The sequence below is a fragment of the Oryza sativa genome, chromosome 2 (assembly GCF_034140825.1).
Source record: "Oryza sativa Japonica Group chromosome 2, ASM3414082v1".
In the NCBI taxonomy this organism is placed as follows: Eukaryota; Viridiplantae; Streptophyta; class Magnoliopsida; order Poales; family Poaceae; genus Oryza; species Oryza sativa.
In genome coordinates this window covers 30,141,199-30,165,975 of record NC_089036.1, presented here as the reverse complement: position 1 = coordinate 30,165,975, position 24,777 = coordinate 30,141,199, and the positions used below count along the sequence as shown (strand labels likewise).

Below are 24,777 nucleotides of genomic sequence, written 5' to 3'. Positions count from 1 at the left end.
CCAGTTCAGAGGTAGGTAGATAGCTGCAGAGAAGGAACAAAGACCAATCCAAGAGTACTCCAGTTCTGCATTGGCAAAAGACAGGGTTTGTGCTGTATATGTACGTAACTGACAGGCAAGAGAAGCTGGCTTTTGTTCAGCTTTCCAATTATTGATTTATAGTTCAGTTTCAAAGCATAGGAGGTACAGTATGGTATAGCCTCCAAACATATGCCAATTGTAACAATGACAACTTACAACTCCATTATGTTCAATTGTTCTCTCCAGTCCCAAAACAAATGCCATCTAAGCTAATGGTACAAGCTGCAACTCTAACAATGTGCTGTGTGGTTTGGCTTCATGCAAGATCGAAAACCATGGCTGAATACCTACTATCATAGAAGACCATGGGTTCTGCACACTCTGCTTCTCAAGACTGACAGAAGTCACATATGACTCAGAAAAATGAAGTTCCACAGCAGTTAAAAGTGCATATGCTGAGGCATTTCAGCTAGAAATTACTGTTGAAGATTTCCTGACAAAGTGAAGGGAATAACAGCACAAATCTACTCTCTCATTCTCTTAAGCAGATACCGAAGAGAAAAGAACCCGAGCATGAATGTTTGCCAAAACCAACCTGTAGCATTCCTCGGGTCATACTTCTTTGCCAAGAACCAAGCATAAACAGCTTCACCAACGTGCAATGCAGTTGCTATCACAAAGACTAACCGAATCACCAACTTTGATCGGAAAACAAATAAATGGAGGTCAAGCACCCATTTCAATGGACCGACGGGTGGAAGGTAAGCAGCAGAAAACAATGCCAGCATGCCAATTGTTACAAACAGCCAAGGAAATATGGTTGGGCCATCTAGTTCTTTTCTCTTCCTCTCCTGCCAGTAGGAAATAGTTGCAGCCAATCCTTCTCGCGGGCTCACCATAGGTACATAGCCGATTTCCTCTCTAGCTTTCAAATATGAAAAGTAGTGTGTAACACCCACCTGTCACAGCGAACTATCAACATTAGCTTCGACTATGGGTTTGACATCATGTTTATTCCCACTCAGCTATAAAAATAGAATTGCAATTATGTAATTCTACATTTCTACTTGCCTAGTCAAGAAATTACTAAAGATCAACAGAAAATGATTAATTTATATATAAAAAAGGATAAAATAGCTGTAAGCAATACTGCACATCCATCATTACATCTTAGCACTATATTACGCTTAACAAGATTCAAACTCCTACCAAACAAATTAGATCTTATTACCCCTCACTCATCATGATTAACAACAGAGTTGCCGTCACATGAGAAGATAGTAACAGTGTAAAGGCATATTTCCATAATGGACTACATTAGGTAAAGTCATTGGAACATGATAAATAAGCCGACCTTGTATACTTCAGCAGGAAGGAGAAGAGGCTGAGGAATCCATTTACTATCCAACCATGGATAGAGTAGTGTATACATGAACACAAAAAATCTTGAGATGGCAAGAGCAACTGAGGTATCCATTCTAACTCGTGGAACTGTGTAATCCAAACTTTGAAATAGAGGACTGAGAAATTCAAAAGTATTGACAGGCGATCCTGCAAACAACCAATAGTTTCTTGTTAAGAAAATGCAACATTTCTTTCAAATTACAAACAACAAACATTAAGAGCAATTCTGGTAAGGAATATAAGTGTAATTGCTCAAGTTGCTAAAGGAGTAATGGTTCAGTATTGAATGTAAATATATTCAACAGAGCATCCAGTAGACTCATTACGTATGATCTGTAAGCAATAAAAATTTCAACTCCCTCTAAAAGAAAAAAGGTTTCAACCTCAGAATAAGCAAAACAAATAAATAGCTAAAACGAGCTATGCAGTAAATCATTTTGAATAGATATCCTCAACAAAGACACCAATGCAGAACACAAGAGTGTAAACTACTGTTTTTTTATGGTAGCATTCAGCTTAGTAGTCTAGTGTTCAACAGTTCAGATTTATCAATATGACAAGACAAAAATAAAAATGGCTGCACTCCTATTCAAAAGATGGAAATAAAATTCAGAACATAGTGCCATGGTATCAGAAAAGGTTAACCAGTAATATAGTTGCCCTACAGGCTAACTGCACTTACCATCACATATGAAATATGCTTGACCAGCAGCTACAGGAATTCCCTTCCTGTCAGGAATATCATCTAAAAGTCCCATGCTTGCCAATATCAGTGCAAGAACAAGATTATCCACATAGACCCAATCTGACTTCACATTTGGATCCCCAATCTTGAAGAATGCTAATCCCAACTTCGCAAGGGATAGTATCCTTGGAAGATGCCGCTCTTCACCTGGACCATAGATAGCGGCGGGACGTATTGAGCATGTATAAAGACGACTGCTTTTATCACTCCTGTATAAAAACATCAAATCAGTAAGACAGCCTGTATATTACCAATGTTCAACTTAAGTCCCAAGCCAAAATGAAATAATTGGTGGTGGATCTTGACACATGGAAAGTAGAAAATACGCTCATCATAGGTGAAAACAACACATTTGAAGATATTATATGAAGGGTATCGGCCGACCCGGCAAAATTATATGAAGGGTATGTAAGTGGCAGATATACATGGCAATGAGGCAGACATAAGAATCATGGCAAAAATGGCTCAACTTACTTAGTTTGCCGGCCATTACTCTTCAGCACCAACTGTTCAGCAATTGATTTGCTACGCGCATAGGCATCAACATGGTCTTCAACAGGGAAATAAGGCAGCGCCTCGTTCCCATTGACAATCGGCTCTCCTCCAAAAACCACATTATACGTGCTTACATACACGAGCCTTCTAACACCATGCTCGTGGCAAGCGTCCAGCACATTGCATGTACCATTTATATTGACCTCGTCGGCTCGCCCAGCCTGTACCATTTCCTTCCCTGACATGCCATACGAAGCGAGATGGAAAACACAGTCCACACCGCGCAAAGCCTTCCCCACATCTTCCTTCTTTCTAACATCCCCTGCAACACAGGTTCACCGATCAGGTATTTGATAACTTAATTCGTGCATCGGAAATGCAGAGCCGACTGCAATGGACACACAAGTTAACAAGCTAACCAGGCAATTATGCGCAGTACATCATGGGTATTGTTGGTGTTACTAACTTACTGTCACTGTGTTGAGAAAACAAAATTCAAGATTCCCTAACTACTCCAAGAGCCAAAACATATGTACTAGCTAATAGCACAGAGGCAGTAGTTTACTCCAATTTCACACTAGTTAGCAACAAATCCGGAGGTAGAACTATAGCCAAGCAAAGCAGCGCAGCGCTAGCGCTCCAGTGCGTCTTACTTCTAAGAAAAAACTCAGTGACCGCGTCAGTTACAGTGAAGGAAAAGCCAAAACCACTGTAGTGAGGATGAACTCGAGATGGCGGACCTTGGAAGAAGCGGACGCCGGCGCCGAGCAGCTGGTCGGACCAGGGGGAGGAGGCGCGGAGGTCGAGGGAGCGGACCTCCCGGGCGCCGCGGCGGAGCAGCTCGAGGCACAGTGCGGAGCCGACGAAGCCCTGGCCGCCCGTCACCGCGAACCGCACGCCCTCGATCCCCTCGTTCTCGCTCAGATGCATCTCTGACTCTCCCCCCAAGCCGCCGACGCCGAGATGCGCTCGGTGGCGGAGAAAACGAGGGCGAGTGGAACAGTATGGCTGTATGGGTCGCCGGCGACGGCGACCGCGCTTTACTACCTGTCCGGGTGGAGATCGTCGGATGGGAACTCGAAAGGCCTATCTCTCATGGGCTCATGGGCCATGGCCCACGCGGAATGTTTTTTCTAAAAAAAAATATAAACAACCAACCTGTTTGTAGAACTAGGCAAGAATTATTTTAAGAGCTATTTTTTAGATAAGAAAATAACCCTCTAAAAAAATAGCCCTAAGTTGTTTGGATTCAAGGGTTGCTTTTATGTATCTTCCTATGGAGAGAGATAGAGAGAAAAGACGTTTTTTCAGTGAGCCCCACCCGAAATAGGCTCAATTAGCACCCCTTGGGTAGAATAATTTTTTTTGAGTGGGTTATTTCCAAATAGCTCACCCTTTTGGATCTTTTTGGCTATTTGGACTATTTTTTAGGGAGGGCTAAAAAATATCCCTTGGATCCAAACAGGGCCATTGCCACTGTCTTTTAACATACGACGTTATTAACTTTTATGACATTCGTCTTATTTAAAATTTTTATGTAAATATTAAGATATTTTTGTCATGCTTAAAAAATATTTAATAATAAATCAAGTTTTAAATAAGATGAATGTTTAAACTATCTTAAAATATTAACAGTATTATATGTTTAAAAAAAGGAGGAAGTAAATTGGAACGTATCATGGCTTTCATATCAGAAAATTTCATTGCAAATGATTGCATGATTGCGTCACTGTAGCAGACGCTGGAGAAAAGTAGTGGTGTGGATAAGATTTTTTAAATAAAAATTATAAACAAGAACTGGATGTGATTTTTAAAAAGCATGTCTGGGAAAATGAATAGACGAGAAATGTGAAAAGTGGCTGACAATTTTTTTTGATTGACCTGAGGAGGAGAAAAGAGGGAAAATAAAATGTGTAAAATATAGGCTGACAATTTTTTTATTGACCTGAGGAGGAGAAAAGAGGGAAAATAAAATGTGAAAAATATACGGAAGAGAATAGACGAGAAATGTCTGCTGAGAAGCAAAAAAAATAAAAGAATATATCAAGGTCCCACCGAGATTTGAACTCGGGTTACTGGATTCAGAGTCCAATGTCCTGACCACTAGACCATGGGACCATTTTGCTTAAAAACCCAAGCTGTCATTATATAATAAACCATTGCTGTGCTGCTTAAGAGCTCCACTCCGAAGCATCCAGGAATTGCACAGCGTTGCTTAGGCCGGTTCTTTCTTGTCAGAGACAAATGGATTACAAGATCGCCTACAAAACTAGCTATGAACCCCAGCCAGTGACGTTTTTGGTTGGGTAAGAAGCAATCTTGTATATGTCACAGACTCCCTCCGGCTTGCCGGTGCCCCTCCTGATCCTGAAATACCCTTGCTCTCCCCAGTTCTTGCCCCACGAGTTCTTCATGATGATGTAGTCCTGGCCGTAGTACGAGCCGTAGCCCACGGCCGTCAGTGCATGATCCGGTTGAATGCCACATTCCCCATCAAAGATCCCCTGCATCCAGTATTCAGATACACCCATTTTGTCAGTTTAATGTTTTTGTGCTGATCTGTACTGTATCATGGTGAATGAAGATTGAAGAACAGCTGATAATTTTGTTTACCCCTTTGTAGAACTGAAAGTCTCTGCTCCCAGCTGCTATCCCCACACTGACAGGCTGATGAGCCAGTGCCTTCAGTAGGCTTGTCTCGCTGTTCGCCGGGACATCCTCGTAGCCGGTTATGGTGATGACTTTGGAATGAGGCTAACCACCAGTCATCAGTTCATCACAGCAGATAAATTCAACTGTTAGAGATCCTGCTAGATCACTACATGTGTTTACAGCTGAATTGCCTCTGAAGAAGAAGTGGTTTTCATGTTTCTACCTGCTTTTCTCTGCAGTAGCCTTCTTCCATGAGGTATGGGTAGTCTTCCTCTGTGTAGATCCCCTGGTTCCCCATTATGTATGCGAAGGCGAAGTCCATCAGCCCACCTCGACAGCCATGATTGAAGGTGTTGTCGCAGTCCATCAGTTCCTGCTCTGATAGTGATACCAACTTGCCGGTCACAATCTGGTTTATCCCCTCAACAGCTGCCACCGTTGAAAAAGCCCAGCAACTTCCTGCAAGAGACCGTTTTCTCTTACAGCATTTTCATGGAACAAATTGCATCATATCATACACTATTTCAGATAGTGATTTAGTATTAATATGCTGAAACAGACTGTGTGCACTCTCAGTTTCAGGCATTGAGTATCGATGCGATGAAATAGATTGTGCACATTTTCAGGCATTCAGCATTAATATGCTGAAATTGATTGTGTGCAGGGATTCAGTATCACCGTGCTGAAATAAATTGTGTGCATTTTCAGGCATTCGGCCTCAATATGCTGAATAGATCGTGTGCATTTTCAGGGATTCAGTATCACTATGCTAAATAGATAGTGTGCATTTTTCAGACATTGAGCTTACCACATTCTCCTTGGTTCTTGACCGGTGTCACTGCTCCCTTCTTCCTCCAGTCCACTGCCCAGGGCAAGTTAACGGCGTTCGCGTACCTGAATGTTGTTGAACCATGTGGCTGAGCATCCCTTCTTGCTAACCCTGGCTTCAGTCCCAGGTAACTGGCCTTGAATTCTTCATGTGCAATGTCAGCAAAATGATTTAAGCCGAGCCAATAGCTGCCATTTCTCCTGTTCGTCTCCACAATGTGCCTCAGGTTTCGCTTGAAGATCTCATACCTCTTGACCTTCTCCTTTGGGCTTGCATAGATCTTGCTATGTTTTACTGACCATGATGTGAAGAGACCAACAAGCTTATTTGGCAATGCAAGATCCTCCTGCGAGTATCCGACAACGGAAGGATCATGGTGACTAGCAGTGGCAGAACATGCCACAAAGCCTAGCAACAAGAAGAGCATGGAGAGCTTGGAGTCCATGGCAAGAAGGCTATTGTTTCCTGCCATGGCATGCCTAGAATTCATGAACACTCTTTATAATGACCAGCCATGTTTCTTGCAAGTAATTCACTACACCTGAAATCTGAATACCTGACAAGGGCCCTTCTGGCTCAAGCTGTGAAGGAGTGGTACTAGTACCTTGCTTTATGAAGAAGCTGCAGTTGCAGGTATACTTTTGCTCTATAGTTTATTCAGAAAATTGCTTGATGTATTACTTTATTGTTCTATTGATGACCTCTTATCATGTTTAAATTTTGATTTATGTTAAAATAGAAGTTTCTTATGCTTGCAGCCTTGCAAACCTCTGAATTGGAGATAACTTGCTCAACCATGCGAAGCAGGTGCACAGGCAGCAGTGGATTTTTGGAAGGATGGACAAGTATCCTTTGCTTATCTGCTCAAGTCATCACCAAACAGAAGTACACCAAACTATTCTATTACCAGATCAACCAACCATTAGTATTTTCCCAGTTCGAGCTTGGTGTACGTGCTCATAGGAATGCAGAATTGGCTGGGATGAGATATCTAAAAGAATATAGAGAAAGAGAAATGTCTTGAAAAAAAGAAGCACCATGGGAAAGAAAGAACTAAAAAATAGACGCGGCTTTGCCTATGAAATACTCCATCCGTTTCATATTGATCATCATTTAACACAAATTGAATTTTTTAAATTGATCATCATGTTATCATAGCCCCTTCGTTTGACGTGTAATATTATTGCATTTAAGCATGAAAATTGAGTATGCATGCATGTATGTAGGAATTCGAGGTAGTAAAGCTATCGTTTCTTAGAGCAAGTTTAATAGTATAGTCAACCACTGACTTCAAATCATCTATAGTCAATTTAGTAGGAAATTCATATACTCCTATAAACATCACTACACAATTTATACTTGGTCGCACCTGTCATACATACATGTATCTTGGAGTCTGTGCTACAGCTGGCTACAAATCTATAGCCCACTGCTCTTCTCTCTTCTGTTTTATCTCATCGAAATGTGTTTATAATTGGACCTGCTCTTATGTATGGGGCCTAAGAGGAGTTAAAGTGTGCATGTTTCTTGATTTTTCCCTACCACATACTCACATTAAATGAAATATAGGAAAGTTAATACTTTTTTTTGTCTTGGTGAAAAAGTTATATGGTAATCAATATGGAACGGAGGGAGTAAATGATATGGTATGATAAGTACACTTAATTTCTTTATCTATTTAATGCCTGAAATTATGGAAACTATGCCCTTTTATTCATATATTAATTTAAAGCAGCGAGACATTGAATTCATAGACATAAGTTGGAAGTCGAATATATGCGCACAAATTCCAAATTCCAACGAAACCAAAGTAATGAAACTACTTACTCCCTTCTTCTAAAAGTCTAAAACTTATTCTATTCTTTGGTTTTTCCAAAAGTTTAAGTCCTATTTATAGTCATTATGTTTTAAATTAAATTATTGATCGGAACCCAATAAACCATTTTATTACTTATTGGTTACATGCTTATTGGTTTTGTCACATTGTAAATAAATTAATTACTCCTTGGTCTTGGTGCCAAAAGAAATAATTCCTCCATCCCAAAATAAACTTAATTCCTGGGTTTTTGTGTCTAACGTTTGATCATCCGTCTTATTTGAAAAAAAATATGAAAAATTTTAAAAAGATAAGTCATGCATAAAGTATTATTCATATTTTATCATCTAACAATAATAAAAAATAGTAATCATAAAAAATATTTCATATAAGACGGACGGTCAAATGTTGGGCACGAAAACCCAAGAATTGAGTCCTTTTGGAATGGAGGGAGTAGGTCTTAGACTTTTGGATGGAGGGAGTATTTTCATTTTATCTCCTGGCGGAGCTAAAAAGATTTTTTGAGCCCAAGCAAACTATACTTCTAGTATTTATTATATAAATTTCATCATCAATTCATTCAATAACATATAAATTTAATGGAGTTTTTGTCGGTGAGTTTGCGCGGCCGCCTGCGATAGCCAGGTGTGGCTTCACCCCTGCCTCCACATGTCTGTAAAAATCAAGAAAATCCTTTTTTAAAAAATAATTTTATCTTCTTATTCTTTAAACATAACGTTCTAAAAGTGCATAACATTAAAAAATTCTATTTGCACAATAAAGAAGAGTAAGGAATAAATTATTTGTTTGAAAATTTGGAATTGCGTTGAGCTCAAGCTAAAGCAAAAGATACTGGTACCTCCTTATTCTCTTCTACTACTTAATTATATCCTGGATACTCCCTAAAAAAATTATATCCTGGATAAATGATTGCAAAGAGGCTTTATCTGCCCATTGCAACTTGTATGTGCAGCCGAACTGTGGTCCGCATCGTTTGCTTATTTCCTAATAAGCCAAAACGGCTTATTAGAAAATAAAAATAAATTTGTAGGTAAAACTTTTATAAATGTATTCTTGGTGACTTAAAAGCCAATGTTGAAAAAGAAACTACGTTGAAAATATCTCAAAATTAAGCTTGAAAATTCAAAATTTAGTTTTTTCTTTAGCTGATTAGGCCATCCGATGGGAGCCTGTAAGTGTCAACTGAGAGCACAATCAAATGATATAATAAGATCTTTAGTTTTTCTCCCCCACACTATCTGAATGTAATACTCACTGTTTTTTCATTTAGATGGCAACGTCATGCAAAAAATCAGAGCCGTCCGTCTGTACATTGATCTAGCCGTTCGTACGATGTCTTCAGTTGCAGGCTTGCAGCTAAATAAAGTCATATATATATATATATATATATATATATATATATATATATATATATATATATATATATATATATATATATATATATATATATATATATATATATATATATATTTGTCCTTCCCAGTCCCCAGCCCCCGTTCCTAGTCGTCGACGACTCCGCTGCTCTCCAGTCTCCATTCCTCAATCTGCTCCTTGCTCCTCAGCGTCTCCATCTTCGCCACGGTGCCGCTGCGACAACGGACAGTATATGGCATCCTTTGCAGGAAGTTCGATGGCGCCTGTGTCTAAAAGATCGAAGTAGCGCCGTCAACATGAGCGAGGAGAAGTCTGCGATGCGCTCCCTGTCCTCCACCTCCTGCAATCCCTCCTGCTCCTCGGGCCGTCGACGGGTGGTTCGCCGCAGCGTCATAGCCGCGACGTGCAGGTGACAGAGGATCCGGCGCGACGCCACCACTTACCCGTGCACGCCGCCTCCTCTCCTCCGCTAGCTAGCGCCCCCTCCCTTCTCCTGATCCGGCCTCCGGGTCGACGGCCACCACCGCTACTCTTCTCTTCATTGGGCTCAATGGATCTTGCCGAAGTTTGTATCGTCGACGGCTATCGCGTGCTTGAGGTGACTCCTGCAACATGGCGACAACCCCGCGTGTCAAGGAAGGGCAGCAGCATGGCGGCGGGGAGCGCAGGGGAGGGCAAGGTGGCCGGGTGGTGGTGAAGAAGACGAGCCCGCGCCTTGAGGGAGGACATGAGTGGGTGGTCCGCTGCGGCACGCGGGTGGCGGAGGATCCGGTGGGCGGCGAGGCGTGCATCGGGAGGAGGGATGGGTGGATTAAGGGTCGAGCGCTTTTGCCAGAAAAAATCAAGCTTCGTTGGTCCATCGCAGTGAACTTTCGGAGAGCAAGGAGACACATGGCAGATTTTCGGAGATGAGAAGCTTAATTTATAGGACGCCACATGGCCCAATCTCTAACCAGGGATAGAGCCCTGATATCGGTATTAGAGATGAGCATTATAGAAACACTCGGAATGTCACCTCATGTGACTACCCCATACTTAGGCATTTTTTACGTTTTTAATCCCTGTGAATACGTCTTAACCTCAACCGAATAAATAGTATTTTAAAGATATCACTATGCGTTGTTTAAAAAACAACACTATGCTGATCAATTAAGGTTTTGGTTCAAATGGATTTTTTTGCGTATTATTGAGGGAGATTATATACTATATTAACAAGATAAATTAATACTCCCTCCTTCTATTTATATATATGATGTTTTTTAGTTAAAAATGAACTAACCAACTTCATATATAAGTGGAAGGATGGAGTAATTTGAGAAATAAAATTTAGAAATAACCTAGAGCAAGAGGTACGAACAAAACAATAAAAGATTTGTTTTTTGAGAATTTGTATTTGTATAAGCATGGAGAATATATTGATATTTGTAAAAGCATGGAGAAAATAATCATTGGCAATTTTTTTAAAGAAAAAGTGAAAAGAACAGGGCCTAGACTCAGGTTTTTCCATCGTCACGGACAATAGAAAATCTTGGCTTATTCCTAGCACTAGGTTAGTTTTAACCCAATATATTAATTAATTCCAAACTAAAAGTGATACAATGTTTTATCCTTAAGGCCCACTTAAATTATCCTCTGAATTATTACTACATATTATCTGCCTGATTATGTGAAAAATAAACTTAACAGGTGGTATGAAACAAGTCGACTAGGCATTACAGTAGAGGAAAGTATTTTGAAAAAAAAACATATACCAAGTAATATGTGTAATAATTTGATGAAGTGGCAAAAAGAAAGAAGACATTGTCAGGGTTATGGATACCACATACCTAATAGTAGTTGACTAAATCTCAGCAGTATCCACCACATACCATGTCCTATACGGAAACAACCTGCGGATATAGGAGGAGTTTCGGATAAGGAAAGACAACCAGAGTTCTATATGGAAACGACAAGAACTACTCGGATTGTATCCATATTGGTTTCCCTAGTTCTACTTGGACAAGAGGACACCTATGGGTATAAATACAAGACCCCCTAGGAGGAGAGGGGACGCCACAAAGCCATAAGCCAATACAAGCCAACATACACCAAGATAAGACGCCGGATATCGACTTCAGGGATAAGCACGGCTAGGATACTGTCAGGAGAGACGAAAGCGCTATCTCTGATCTCGCCGGGTACGGATTCGAGGAGGAAGACTAACCTGTTGTCGACCACGAGTTAGACCTTCAGATCACCATGCCAACAACAGTTAGATAGGCTACCCCAAATATTGTACTGGTGTGATTATGGTGAATAAGAGCAATACCGGCTTCGGCCAACAAGATGTAGGGTTATTGCCTGATAATTCAGGGGCCCGAACCTGTATAAAAATCCTTGTCTCCGTCTCTTTTACCTCAGTCTCGCGTATATCCTAATACCAACGATCCTCATACTATGCAAATACCGGAATCGCGACATCAAACGTCGACAGACATATAAAAGTGGTACTCAACAATATTTACACATTCAAAAAGGAGTGTAACTTAGGCTGTGTTTAGTTCGTGTGACAAAATTTTTAAAGTATATGGACATACATTTGAAGTATTAAACATAAACTAATAATAAAACAAATTACAGATTCCGCCTATAAACTACGAGACGAATCTATTAAACCTAATTAATTCGTTATTAGTAAATGTTTACTGTAACACCACATTGTCAAATCATAACGCAATTAAGCTCAAAAGATACGTCTCGCGATTTACATACAAACTGTGTAATTGATTTTTTCCGTCCACATTTAATGTTTCATGCATGTGTCTAAACATTTGATATGATGAAAAAGTTAAAAAATTTAAAGAAAAAAGTTCGAATCTAAACGATAATATTATAGGCTAAAAGTTAGCCTGCGCGCCAACGGGAGCGCTCATTTTCTAGTATACTAATCTCAAGCTGGCCGTTGTGCCAGAATTTGATTGGTCCACGTGGCTTAATCAATTGCGAATGAATTGGTGAATTCGAGGGGTCGTTCCTTGAGAAAGAAAACGAAAACCTCTAGACAAGCGTAACCAAATTCTCCAACATTACACAAGCGTAAAGAGAAAAAAAAAAAAAAAGCTCCGAGCACTTAGTTGGGCCTAGCTAGCCCAGTCGCTCACCTGGACCTGCCCACTCGGTGCCCCTCACTATGTTGATGTATGCAAGTGACGCGTTGCCAATTCATCTCCTCCTCTCCTCCCTTCCTCCTTCCCTTCTTCTCTTCCTAATATAGTCTACAGTATACCATAAAAAATTTTAAAAAACAAAAAATTAGAAAAATTTATGTATAGAAATACTATATATAAAAAAATTAAATTCAAATTCAAATTTAAATCAGGTATATAAACTTTTAACTTATAAACTTTGGGTCTATAAACTTTAGGTGTATAAACTTTAGATGTACAGAAATACTATATATATAGAAAACATTTGAATTCAAATTCAAATTTTAATTAGATATAATTCAAATTTAAATTTTAATCGGGTATATAAACTTTAGGTCTATAAACTTTAGGTCTATAAACTTTAGGTGTATAAACTTTAGATGTATAGAAATACTATATATGAAAAATATTTGAATTCAAATTCAAATTTGAATCAGATATATAAACTTTTGACTTATAAACTTTTAGTCTCTAAACTTTAGATGTGTAAACTTGAGGTGTATAAATTTACTAAAATAGGAAAGTAATGCGGTGTAAAAAAAAGAAACCAAGTAGAGAGAGGGGGGGGAGAATCTCGCCCAGTAGCATTTCTGCCTCAACAGTTGCGTGCGTGAACAAGGAAAAGGAATTATGAGGAAAACGAAAAAGGAGGAAAAAAATTAAATACAAGAAAGAAAGAAGTAAAAATATTTTATATAAATTATATACTATGGCTTGAATCGGAAATTGAGGCAGCTACCCTAACTTCTTCTTCTTCTTTTTTTCAGGGAAGCTACCCTAACCAAATCGATATATTTCTGGAAATTAAAGACAACAAAAAGAATGAGAGGAACAATGCGAACTTATATCATAATTTGTTGTCACGATAACCATGTTTTAAAATATGCATTTTTCACAAATACACTACACATTTGATAATCTCTACTAATATAGAAAGTACGAATTCATTAAACACCTCTCTTTCCTAACCCTCAGATTTAGGGCATTCAACCCATAGTGTCCATAAGCAGCAATGTCTATGGTGCCATATCAATAAGACATCACAATAGAAACTATACTCTACAACCCATGGTTTCTTAAAGTGGGCTATTAATAAATACATCATTTCTCTCCTCTACCCACGGATTGCCATGCATTTGGCACTGACTTTCCCCGCCCTTTTTCGTAACAACTCCAAATAAAGATGGCACCAAAATGATAGTTACCGCCATAGACAAGGATTCATTTGTGAATGATAAATAAAAGTTACCCATATCAAGACCAAATAATGGATCAATGAAAAATTGATCCAAGGGGCTTGAAATTATTGGTCCGCCGCTTCCAGGGATAACTCATATTTATTCTTCATCTATTATAAAGTCACTATTCTTTTCCAATACAAAACTTGATAGTGTCTAGTGCATAGGTTCTCATGTTGAAGCTGTGTCTTGCATGAGATCCAGTTTCTTCCTCTCTTCACTCTCTCTTAATTAATATAGTGCCACATAAGATAAAAGTCCTACATGGCAATATAGTTAATGCCATAGACACCATCCTAAATGGAGGGTTAGGACCGCCCTTATTCATCCAACGAATTTATGGCTGTGTTTAGAACTTCAGCTCCCAACCCCTCTCTCGCGCACGCTTTTAAACTGTTAAACGGTGTATTTTTTAAAAATATTTCTATATGAAAATTGTTTAAAAAATCAAATTAATTTATTTTTTAAAATAATTACTAATATTTAATTAATCAAGTATTAATGTATCGCTCCGTTTTCGTTCTGAGGATTTGGGTTCCCAACCCGGGCTGAACAAACACAGAAATTAGCGATCCCACTCCGTGTGAACGGTTATAGAAATTAATTAGCGATCCATCTCCCCCTCCCCTGCCCCGCCACCTTCTCCACCGGCGCCGACGCCTCCTCGCGCCTACCCCGTCGCCCGCCGCCGGCAGCCGCGAACCCCGCCGCCGACGCCTCCTCACGCCTATCACGCCTTCATCGCCTGCCGCCTTCTCCACCGCCGCCGTCTCCTCCACCGCCGCTCCTTGCCGCCACTGCATCCTCTACGTCTCCCCGCACGGGTGGACGCTCGCCATCGACCCCACCGACCTCGCCGCGTCGCTCCTCCACCTCTTCACCGGAGCCGTCCGCGCCCTCCCGCCGCTCCCGGCCTTCTTCGCCGAGACGGACGACCTGGCCTGGGACTGGTCGCCGCATGGCGTCATGGCGTCCTGCGGCGAGGGACTCCTCTTCTACGCCTCCGACCCGCCCGCCGCCGCCTGGGCCCCTATCGCCGCCATGGCCGACTGCAACGCGAGCAGCATCAACTACTCCGGTGGCGAGTTCTTTGTCTTCGAGGACGACGTCTGCTACTGCTGCACCACCATCGTCGACGCCCTCACCCTCCCCATCGCCGCCGTCATCCCGGTGCCCGCCGTCGAGCTCCCCGCCGAGGCGCGCATCGCGGTGGCAGGCGACGAGCTCTTCCTTCTCATCAAGTCCAAAGGATGTACCTCTTCGGCGACGACATCGACTTCTCCAAGGCTTCCGGACAGCTTTGACTTGGCCTGACAGGAGCTCACCGGCATCGGCGGCCGCGCCCTGTTTGTCGATTCCTGCACGGATTTGCCATGGAGACCGCGGGATTCGAGAACCTCGAGGGCAACACCATCTACTCGGTGACCACCAAGGAGGTGAACGATCGGCATTCCACCACGATGAAGTACAGTCGGTGTTCAGCCTGGAGAACCGGAGCTTCAAGAAGCTCGCCTGCTGCCTCAACAAGCTGGAGATGGCCCTCTGCGGCGAGACGCCGTCCTGGATCATACCAAGCTGGAACGAAGGATGAACGGAATCAGAGATTGCCGGATTGGTGGTTCTTGAAGCAATGGTGGTCGACAAATCTCTGTCTCACTCTCAGAGGATGGATTCTAATCTCTCTTTTCTTGCATTCCACTTAAATAATTATGAAAAAATTTTAAAAAAATTTACAAGATAGATTAATACGTAATATATTACTTCACAAACATGTAAGTTCAAGTTCGACTTCTATAAGTTGTAACAAAAATAACAAATTAAACTCTAACTAGTATATGTATATTTACAGTCAAATTTGTTATTTTTGTTACAATTTGTAGAAGTTGAATTTGAACTTGCATGCTTGTGAAGTGATACATACTAACCTATCATGTCAATTTTTTTAAAATTTTTTCATAACTATTTAGATAACATTGATAACCGCAGCATCACTATTGCATAGGACGCCGGCCACCTTATCCTCCAGGAGGACCGGTGCGCCTGACATGCCTTTCGCCGTCGGCAAATTGGTAGGGGAGAATTCATTTAGATCATCAGAATCTGTTGGAAAGACCACTGCTTCGCCCCTGCACATGCATGTTGTGAAACAGACAGCGTCAAACAGCATTAGTTACCTACTAGGAGCAGTAGGTTTGCATCAGCGTGTACAGTAATTAACAAAGCTATTGCATTGAACATACATATACATATGTAGTTTCATAAAGAAAAATGTGAAAGAAAGGCTCTCGTTAATTACAGTATGTGGCCGCGCGATGTTCCCGGATCAATACACATGGAGGTGCCGTCAAGTCCGAAGAATCCAATCGCGACAACCTCCTTCCCAGACAAATCAGCCTCATCGGAGAATCCCAGAGGAATGCAGTTAGGCGCCCCTTGGACACGGATCAGAGCAAGATCAACGTGTTCTGAGACGTGCACCAATCGAGCAGAGGCGATATGATCCGCACCAAACCGAACGGACAGTTCCTTAGGCTGTGTTCCTCCTGACACGGAGAACAAAGCACACGATTTAGTGAGATTAATTAAGTATTAGCTAAAAAAAACTTGAAAAATGGATTAATATAATTTTTTAAAACAACTTTCATATAGAAAACTTTTAAAAAAATACATCGTTTGACAGTTTGAAAAATGTGTACGTGAAAAACGAGTGAAGGGAGTTGGGAAAGAGGGAAAAAGAACATAGCTTACTCCGCTTAGGATCGATTACGTGGGCACAGGTTAATACCAAGCACGACGCTCCATCGTTGTGAACAACAAAGCCAGTTCCCACGCCAAGTTTCCTGCCTTCTTTGGTAACCAGCACGCACGTCACCTGGACTACCGAAACGCGGTGTTCGTCGTACACGCGCTGTTCCGGCGTCCGCGACGGCGGCGAATCACCTTGGTAAGCAACACAAGAGCAAAAAGAAGCGGTACGTTAACCACAAGCAAATTTTTTATTTTTTTTTAAAAAAACCATTTTCTTTTCTTGCAAGAGGATCAATGAAATTAAGAACAAAGCGCTAGTTGCAAAGGATAGGAGTGCAAGATTTGTAACTAACTTCTCTTGCAAGAGATCGAATGAATGAAAGAACAGTTAAGTTGTAGATGAGTGCAGATTCAAAACTAGCAGCGCCACAGTAGGATCTTTTGGCCTTAATTCAACAGTAAATGGGAGGGAAAAAAAAAAGAACAGCTGGCCTACCTGTTGGCGCTGATGAGGACATCTTGACTTGTTGGACTTGCGGAAGAATGGGACGGAGTATCGGCATGTAGAGCGCTGTTTGTCCTTATATCATCGCCCGCCGGACAGAGCTGTCCAAAAGGCTCGAGACGCAAGCTAGTTCGGCTCGTTTCAAGCTTGTTTGGAGCTCGGCTCGGCAAGAAATCAAACGCCGAGCCCGTTATGCTGTGCGCTTTAATAACTTACGCTTTTACCCCCTTCATCAGCCAAGCCATCCACCCCACAGGCCACAGGGAGGTTAAGATGTTGGGTTATTACCCCCTTTAGTGTGCTCAACATGGACACTGTCGATGGCCGCTATTGTCACCATATATACGAGCCCCCACGTCGCGCAGGAACCACGCCCGTCTGTTCGGCGCCGGTGTTCCAGGAGGTGCACCCGCCGTCTGAGGCTACCATGCAGTGGCGGACGCAGGATTTCAACAATGGGGGTACGAAGTTACAGACTACGGACTGTGTACATAGTACCAAGGAAACAGTTCGACGATGAAAATATACTCAAACCACTAATGAACACTCAATCGAAGCGCAGGCATGCATATATAAACAAAGTATATCTCAATCTTTATACATAACTTGTTGTGAATGATTTGTAGTGAACAATGAACGAAAAAAATAGTACAGAAGACACAACTAACCGTTGCGATTGTAGCGATTATATGGCTGCACCACCCATAAAGATTGGATCCAATCTAGAGGAAGAAAATACCATTGAATGATACCCAATTATCTCTATTATCTAGAAGAAGAAAATACCATTGGACGGATGGTTGTATTGCTTTTTTCAAAGCCTACAAATATTTTGGCCTAATGATCTGTATACATAGTATATATTATCTTTTTTGTTACCAAAAATTTTGGGGGTACAGCTGTACCCCCATGTCCCAGTGTAGGTCCGCCCCTGCTACCATGCATCCTGCAGCTGCTTTTTTGCATGTCCAGTCCTTCCATTGTGGCATTGTCCATTCTAGAGTTTGGAAATTAACATGACCAATTGTACATAAGTTTTTTTTCTTTACACGAATTGTACATAAGTATGTTCCATGAAACCATGGCCAAGTTATTTTGCAACTCAACTACATCAATTGTGTAAAATTGTAAGTTGATTGTAGTATTTGTTTTAATAGGAGAGAAATGCGCATCACTACTTCTTAGAGTTGTCTATTTAGGCCGTGTTTAGATTTAATTTTTTTTCTTCAAACTTATAACTTTTCTGTCACATTAAATGTTTGGAGACATGCATAGAGCATTAAATGTGGACGGAAAAAAAACCAATTATATAGTTTGCATGTAAATCGCGAGACGAATCTTTTGAGCATAATTACGTCATGATTTGACAATGTGGTGCTACAGTAAACATTTGCTAATGACGGATTAATTAGACTTAATAGATTTGTCTCGTAGTTTACCGACGGAATCTGTAATTTATTTTGTTATTAGTTTACGTTTAATACTTTAAATATGTGTCCGTATACTTAAAAAAAATTTGGCACAAGAACTAAGCACAGCCTAAACCAGCAGTGATGCCTAGCTAGCACCACCGATTTAAAACCGATAGTAAATGTCCCGGGGCATCATTGTCGTATGCCTCCCACAGGTTCTAAATTAAAACCAAGAGCAAATCCTATTACGAACCGATCGACAGGTCTGTACTAGTGTTCAGCATCGTCCATGATGAGTACTGGGCTACTGGCGCAGCTAGGAGCTCTTGGAACGGCAACGAATGCAGCAGCAGGCTATGGCGCTTCACCATGCTCTATGGGAAGGAATTGAAGAAGAGATTAAGTTTTTTACACAAAACGATATGGTATCAACATATGATTGATTGAGTTTTAATTATTACAAACTTGAAAAATATATTAATATGATATTTTAGAGCAACTTTCATATACAAAGTTTTCGCACGAAACACACCGTTTAGCAGTTTGAAAAGCGTGCCACGAAAATCTTAATCTTCATCCAACTCGTCACAATAATTAATATTTCTATGAGTTTTCCGCTAAACCCACAAAATAAACACAGGGTAGCTAGCTAGTCTAATAGTATAGGCACCACCATAACAAGACTCCATGTCGAGACTGTTTGGTTGGTTCCCATAACATATACTTCCTCCATTTCAAATTGATCTACATATAGTTTTTTTAGGTTATTTCTAAATGATCTACATATTTGTATGCATTTATTAAAGTCTATTTGTTATTTGTGCATTGGAGCAAATGGAGATTGATGCATGCATCCATACTGTCGGTGACATGGGGCCGGGGGTATCGTGACTAGAGGCTTCGGTAGCCGCGGTCACCCACGTGGCCTGACCCCCTCGGGGGGGGGGGGGTCGGGCCCGACGGTGACGTGGCCACCCCTCCCTCTGTCTCCCCGAGGGGTCGGGCCGCTCCCGTTTCGGCCCCGAGGGCTGGGGCGCCCCGACCCCTGTGGTTTTGGCGCCACGTGTGTGGGTTAGGTGAGCACAGCGGGCTCACCTAACCGCATTTATAGCAGGTTGGACGAGCGCGCCACGCCGCATTTAATGCAGCGCAGCGCACGCTTATCCGGTCCGTGACCAGTCGCGGTGTGTGACCGGTCACAGACCGGTCAGATCGCGGGTTAGGTGGCAACAGGCGGCCTGTCACACACCTCGCCCCGTCCCGTCGGAATGATGAGAGCTTCCTGGCTCTCGTCCCTAGCCGGAGCCGGCGTGCTAACTCCTGGAGTTGGTATGTCAGTCCCGGTCAGATCCATTCCAGGCTTCAGCGCAAGTATGGCAAGGAAGTCGCTGGCCATTAAATGAAGGTTGAAATGGGCGTCCACCGAAAAAGGGGCGAGCAGAGCAGGAAACGTGCGCTCTGCTTGTCAGAGGTCACTTCTGGCTGTAGACTAGCCCTCATTGTAAAAGCATGTTTCCTTTCTTAGGTGGCGAGAGGCCCTTGTGGTGACCCCTGACCAGAGAAAAAGGAGGCCCAGGCCTAGAAAGAAAGGAGAGAGAAAAAAAAGAGGAGAAGAGAGGGGACGAACGGGGCTAGAGCCTGAACTCTCTCTCGCTCTCCGGCTCTCTGTATTCCTTCACTCACAGATCCACCAGAACACAGGAGTAGGGTGTTACGCTTCTCAGCGGCCCGAACCTGTCTACGTCGCCCGTGTCTCGCGCATTTCTTCTCTCGCTGACGTTCCTCAGATCGAGGGCGAAGAACCTCACTTAGCGCCCCCGGCCGAACCGGCAAAGGGGGGCCTGCGCGGTCTCCCGGTGAGGAGCCCCACGCTCCGTCATCTGGCGCGCCAGGTAGGGGGCGCGCGTGTCTTTCTAAGCCCTCGTCCTCTTTCGTGTGCGCCAAGCTTCGCCCGCTCAGCCCAATGGCCGAACGGGCAGTGGCGCACAGCCTCTCTCCGAACGCTAGCGGTGACGATGGGGAGCAGAACCCGCGCCGTCGGGCTCGCACCCCACCGTCCCCCTCTCGCCGAAATCTTGGGCGGGGGGAGGCGCTCAGGGAGGTTGGAGGATCCGCGACTTCGCCGCCCGCGGGCGACGGGGGAGGACGGCGAGGCGGGGCGCGTCGCTGCCTCGTCTACTGCGATGGCGGCACGCCCCAGGGCGCGCTCCAGGCTGCGGGCGCGCTCCTGCGTCACCCGCCCGTCGTCCCCGATCCAAAGACTCCAGCCCGACGTTGGCTGGATGACGTGGCCGAATTGGTCATGACGGCGCAGCAGCGACTAGGCGCCGGCGGGCGGTCCTCCGCCACCGAGGCCTCTGGCGCTGCCGCCGCCGGCTCCAAGTCGTCGAGGCGGAGGGCGCGGCGAGCGGTGGCCGTTGCCCGCCGTTCGTCCGCCATTCCCTCGTCAACGCCTCCAACCCAAGAAGATGTGAGTGGGGGGCCGGATGCCCGCCTCGATATCGAGCGCCGGCGCGACGCTCGTCACGCCGCCCACGCAACGGAGGGCGCTTCCTCGTCCGGAGCGCCACTTCGGTCCGGGCACGGGGGCCAGCCCCCCGTGTCCCCGGTTGGCGGTGCCGGCTGTCGAACCTTTGTGGCGAGCCTTCGGAACGTCCGTTGGCCCCCAAGGTTCCGGCCCACCATCACCGAAAAATACGACGGAAGCGTCAACCCCGCCGAGTTTCTCCAGATCTACATGACCGGGATCGAGGCCGCCGGGGGTGACGACAGGGTCATGGCGAATTTCTTCCCCATGGCCCTGAAGGGTCGGCGCGGGATTGGCTAATGAACTTGCCACCCGCGTCGGTCCACTCTTGGGAGGATTTGTGCCAGCAGTTCACCACGAACTTCCAGGGCATATATCCGCGCCCAGGCGAAGAAGCGGACTTGCATGCGGTACAGCGAAGGGACGATGAGTCTCTTCGCTCGTACATTCAGCGGTTCTGTCAAGTCCGCAACACCATACCGTGCATCCCCGCACACGCGGTGATCTACGCGTTCAGGGGGGGCATGCGGCACAACCGCATGCTCGAGAAGATCGCCTCCAAGGAGCCCCAGACCACCGCGCAGCTTTTTGAGCTCGCGGACCGTGTGGCTCGCAAGGAGGAGGCCTGGACCTGGAACTCCTCCGTTTCTGGTGTGGCAGCTCCGGCCGCCCCCGGGTCCGCCGCTCGGTCAGGGCGGCGGGACAGGAGGAGGAAGAAGGGGTCGGCCCGTTCCGACGACGAGGGTCACGTCCTCGCCGTCGAGGGCGATTCGCGGGCCCCCCGAAAGGGGAGGCCTGCGAGCGACAAAAAGAAGGAGGCCGGCGCTCCCAGCAGGGAGCGCCCGACCGGCAAGTGGTGTACCGTGCACAACACCTCCCTCCACGACCTCGCGGACTGCCGCGCGGTCAAAAGTTTGGCTGAGCGGACGAGGAAGTGGGAGGAGGAGAAGAGGCAGGAGCGCCGTGAGGGCAAGACCCCGGCGGCTCCCGCCGGCAACCGGCGAGGTGAGGCCAAGCAGAAGGCCACCGCCGAGGACATCGACGATGGCGACGATGACCTAGGGTTCCAGGAGCCTGAGGCCACCGTCGCCACCGTCGATGGGGGAGCGTGCGCTCACGCTTCTCGCCGGAGCCTCAAGGCCATGAAGCGAGAGCTTCTGGCCACGGCCCCTACCCATGAGGCGACGCGGCGGGCGCGGTGGTCGGAGGTTGCCCTCACCTTCGACCAGACCGACCACCCGCCGTGCGTTGCCCGGGGAGGACAGATCGCGATGGTGGTTTCCCCCACCGTTTGCAATGTGAAGTTGGGGCGTGTCCTCATAGACGGGGGTGCAGCCCTCAACATCCTTTCCCCCGCAGCCTTTGACGCCATCAAGGCCCCGGGGATGGTGCTCCGGCCGTCCCAGCCGATCATCGGTGTGACGCCGGGGCACACCTGGCCGCTGGGTCATATCGACCTCCCGGTCACCTTCGGTGGTTCCGCCAACTTCCGCACGGAGCGGGTGGACTTCGATGTGGCGGACCTCAGTCTGCCCTACAACGCGGTCCTGGGCAAGCCCGCGTTGGTGAAGTTCACGGCAGCGGTCCACTACGCCTACCTCCAGATGAAGATGTCGGGCCCCGGTGGCCCCCTCACCGTCCATGGCGACCTCAAAGTCGCGCTTGCTTGTATGGAGCAGCGCGCGGACCACCTTGCCGCGGCGTCCAAGCCCGCGGGTGGCGACGAGAGGCTCAGCACCTCCGTCTCGGCCGCCCCAAGGCAGCGGATGGTCACGTGCGATGAGGTCCCGGTCAAGGAGGTTGCCCTGGGCGACGGCCCGTCCAAGACCACACGAATCAGTGGTCTTCTGGACGACAAATAGGAAGACGCGCTCGTCTCCTTCCTGCGGGCAAACGCCGACGTCTTCGCCTGGAGACCGGCGGACATGCCCGGGGTCCCCAGGGAGGTGATTGAGCACCGTCTCGCCGTGCGGCCGGGCGCAAGGCCGGTCCGACAGAAAGTGCGGCGGCAGGCCCCGGAACGTCAAGCCTTCATCCGCGAGGAGGTGGCGCGACTTCTGGAGGCCGGATTCATCCGTGAGGTCATCCATCCGGAGTGGCTGGCGAACCCGGTCGTCGTTCCCAAGGCGAACGGCAAGCTTCGGATGTGCATCGACTACACCGACCTTAACAAGGCATGTCCTAAGGACCCTTACCCCCTGCCACGCATAGATCAGATTGTCGACTCCACCGCGGGGTGCGACCTTTTGTGTTTTCTAGATGCATACTCTGGTTATCATCAGATTCGCATGGCTAGGGAGGATGAGGAAAAAACTGCATTCATTATCCCCATAGGAACTTATTGTTATACGACAATGCCTTTCGGGTTAAAGAATGCAGGTCCTACTTTTCAACGTACTACTCAAATTTCTTTGGGTAGCCAGATAGGACGCAATGTTGAGGCCTATGTTGATGACTTGGTTGTGAAGACGCGCAACCAAGAGACCTTACTCTCGGATCTAGCGGAAACTTTCGAAAGTCTCCGCTCCGCCCGCATAAAGCTGAACCCCGATAAGTGCGTGTTCGGCGTGCCTGCGGGCAAGCTTCTCGGGTTCTTGGTCTCTACCCGAGGCATCGAGGCCAACCCCGAGAAGATACGAGCTATAGAGCGGATGCGCCCCCCCAGCAAGCTTAGGGATGTGCAGTGCGTCACCGGCTGCATGGCCGCCCTAAGTCGGTTAATATCGAGGCTGGGAGAGAAGGCGCTACCCCTATTTAAGCTTCTCAAACGCTCCAGGCCGTTTACCTGGACAGAGGAGGCTGAGCGGGCCTTCACTCAGTTGAAAGCGTACCTCAGTTCTCCCCCAGTCCTAGTCGCCCCGGAGCCAGATGAGCCGTTGCTACTCTACCTGGCGGCAACCCCGCAGGTGGTCAGCGCGGCGTTGGTCGTGGAGCGCGACGAGGACAACCCTCGCCCCGCACATCCCAGTCCTGTGTCGACTCGACCCGGGAGAGAGCAGGGAGGAGAGGCCCCCGAGCCGAACGGCGGCCCGAGGCCCCCGACGGCCGGAGCTGGCCCTCCGCCTGCTTGTCCGACGGTGCCAGGCGCCCCCGACCCCCAGGATGGCCCCGGGGCCACTGCGGGAAGGCCGCGCCTGTCGCCCTCTGACCCCGAGGTTGTCGGCACAGAAGCCGAGTGCGCCCCGCGTGGCCTCTCGGACGAAGAGCGCCCTGGAGATGCGGCCCCTGGCGAAGAGGATCGGCCCCGCCGAAAGGTGCAGCGGCCCGTCTACTTCGTTAGCGAGGCCCTCCGGGACGCCAAGACCCGATACCCTCAGGCCCAGAAGATGCTTTACGCTATTCTGATGGCTTCGAGGAAGTTGCGCCATTACTTCCAGGCGCATCGGGTCACAGTGGTTACGTCTTACCCCCTCGGCCAAATCTTGCATAACCGAGAGGGTACTGGACGGGTGGTGAGATGGGCAATCGAACTCTCTGAATTCGATTTGCGCTTTGAACCACGCCACGCGATCAAGAGCCAGGCCCTCGCCGACTTTGTGGCGGAGTGGACCCCAGCTCCCGAGCCCGTCTCCGCCCCCGAGGCCAGCTCGGGCCCCTCGCAGCTGCCTCACACCGCCTACTGGGTGATGCAGTTCGACGGCTCCCTGTCTCTTCAGGGCGCCGGTGCGGGGGTCACGTTGACCTCGCCGAGCGGAGACGTCCTCAGATACCTGGTCCGCCTCGACTTTCGGGCGACCAACAATATGGCGGAGTACGAGGGACTTCTTGCGGGACTCAGAGTGGCAGCTGGACTGGGGATCCGCCG

General features: G+C 46.1%; 3 protein-coding genes, 1 non-coding gene and 1 pseudogene across 4 annotated transcripts; 1 reads left to right on the top strand and 4 right to left on the bottom strand.

Moving 5' to 3' along the window:
• Positions 1-109: 109 nt before the first annotated feature.
• On the bottom strand, positions 110-3,718 carry LOC4330519 (uncharacterized). Its single transcript, XM_015771302.3, has 5 exons — positions 3,406-3,718; positions 2,645-2,987; positions 2,108-2,379; positions 1,376-1,572; positions 110-980 (listed from the first exon to the last, which is right to left on the bottom strand). The coding sequence occupies exons 1-5, from the start codon at positions 3,593-3,595 to the stop codon at positions 546-548; spliced, it is 1,437 nt and encodes a 478-aa protein (XP_015626788.1). The 5' UTR covers positions 3,596-3,718; the 3' UTR covers positions 110-545.
• Positions 3,719-4,677: 959 nt separating this feature from the next.
• On the bottom strand, positions 4,678-6,729 carry LOC4330517 (cysteine protease XCP2). Its single transcript, XM_015768565.3, has 4 exons — positions 6,126-6,729; positions 5,541-5,776; positions 5,279-5,419; positions 4,678-5,169 (listed from the first exon to the last, which is right to left on the bottom strand). Exons 1-4 carry the CDS (start codon positions 6,634-6,636, stop codon positions 4,939-4,941), a joined length of 1,119 nt encoding a protein of 372 aa, XP_015624051.1. The 5' UTR covers positions 6,637-6,729; the 3' UTR covers positions 4,678-4,938.
• TRNAQ-CUG (transfer RNA glutamine (anticodon CUG)) lies at positions 4,712-4,783 on the bottom strand. Its single transcript has one exon. It is a non-coding gene; the product is annotated as a tRNA-Gln (tRNA).
• Positions 6,730-9,969: 3,240 nt separating the features above from the next.
• LOC107277515 (uncharacterized) lies at positions 9,970-15,490 on the top strand (annotated as a pseudogene).
• Positions 15,491-15,518: 28 nt separating this feature from the next.
• LOC107280024 (uncharacterized) lies at positions 15,519-17,080 on the bottom strand. Its single transcript, XM_015769051.3, has 4 exons — positions 17,025-17,080; positions 16,529-16,720; positions 16,077-16,323; positions 15,519-15,906 (listed from the first exon to the last, which is right to left on the bottom strand). Exons 1-4 carry the CDS (start codon positions 17,044-17,046, stop codon positions 15,744-15,746), a joined length of 624 nt encoding a protein of 207 aa, XP_015624537.3. The 5' UTR covers positions 17,047-17,080; the 3' UTR covers positions 15,519-15,743.
• Between the last annotated feature and the right edge of the window lie 7,697 nt (positions 17,081-24,777).

Coding starts and splice junctions, on each gene's coding strand:
- LOC4330517 (XM_015768565.3), bottom strand. CDS start 6,636: ATGAATTCTAGGCATGCCATGGCAGGAAACAATAGCCTTCTTGCCATG. Junction 5,420..5,540: donor GCTACTGCAGAGAAAAGCAG/GTAGAAACATGA, acceptor ACTGGTGGTTAG/CCTCATTCCAAAGTCATCAC. Junction 5,170..5,278: donor ACTTTCAGTTCTACAAAGGG/GTAAACAAAATT, acceptor TACTGGATGCAG/GGGATCTTTGATGGGGAATG.
- LOC4330519 (XM_015771302.3), bottom strand. CDS start 3,595: ATGCATCTGAGCGAGAACGAGGGGATCGAGGGCGTGCGGTTCGCGGTG. Junction 2,988..3,405: donor CGGCGTCCGCTTCTTCCAAG/GTCCGCCATCTC, acceptor CCTGTGTTGCAG/GGGATGTTAGAAAGAAGGAA. Junction 1,573..2,107: donor AGCATATTTCATATGTGATG/GTAAGTGCAGTT, acceptor GGTTGTTTGCAG/GATCGCCTGTCAATACTTTT.
- LOC107280024 (XM_015769051.3), bottom strand. CDS start 17,046: ATGTCCTCATCAGCGCCAACAG. Junction 16,324..16,528: donor CGTAATCGATCCTAAGCGGA/GTAAGCTATGTT, acceptor TCTCCGTGTCAG/GAGGAACACAGCCTAAGGAA. Junction 15,907..16,076: donor ACATCGCGCGGCCACATACT/GTAATTAACGAG, acceptor ATGCATGTGCAG/GGGCGAAGCAGTGGTCTTTC.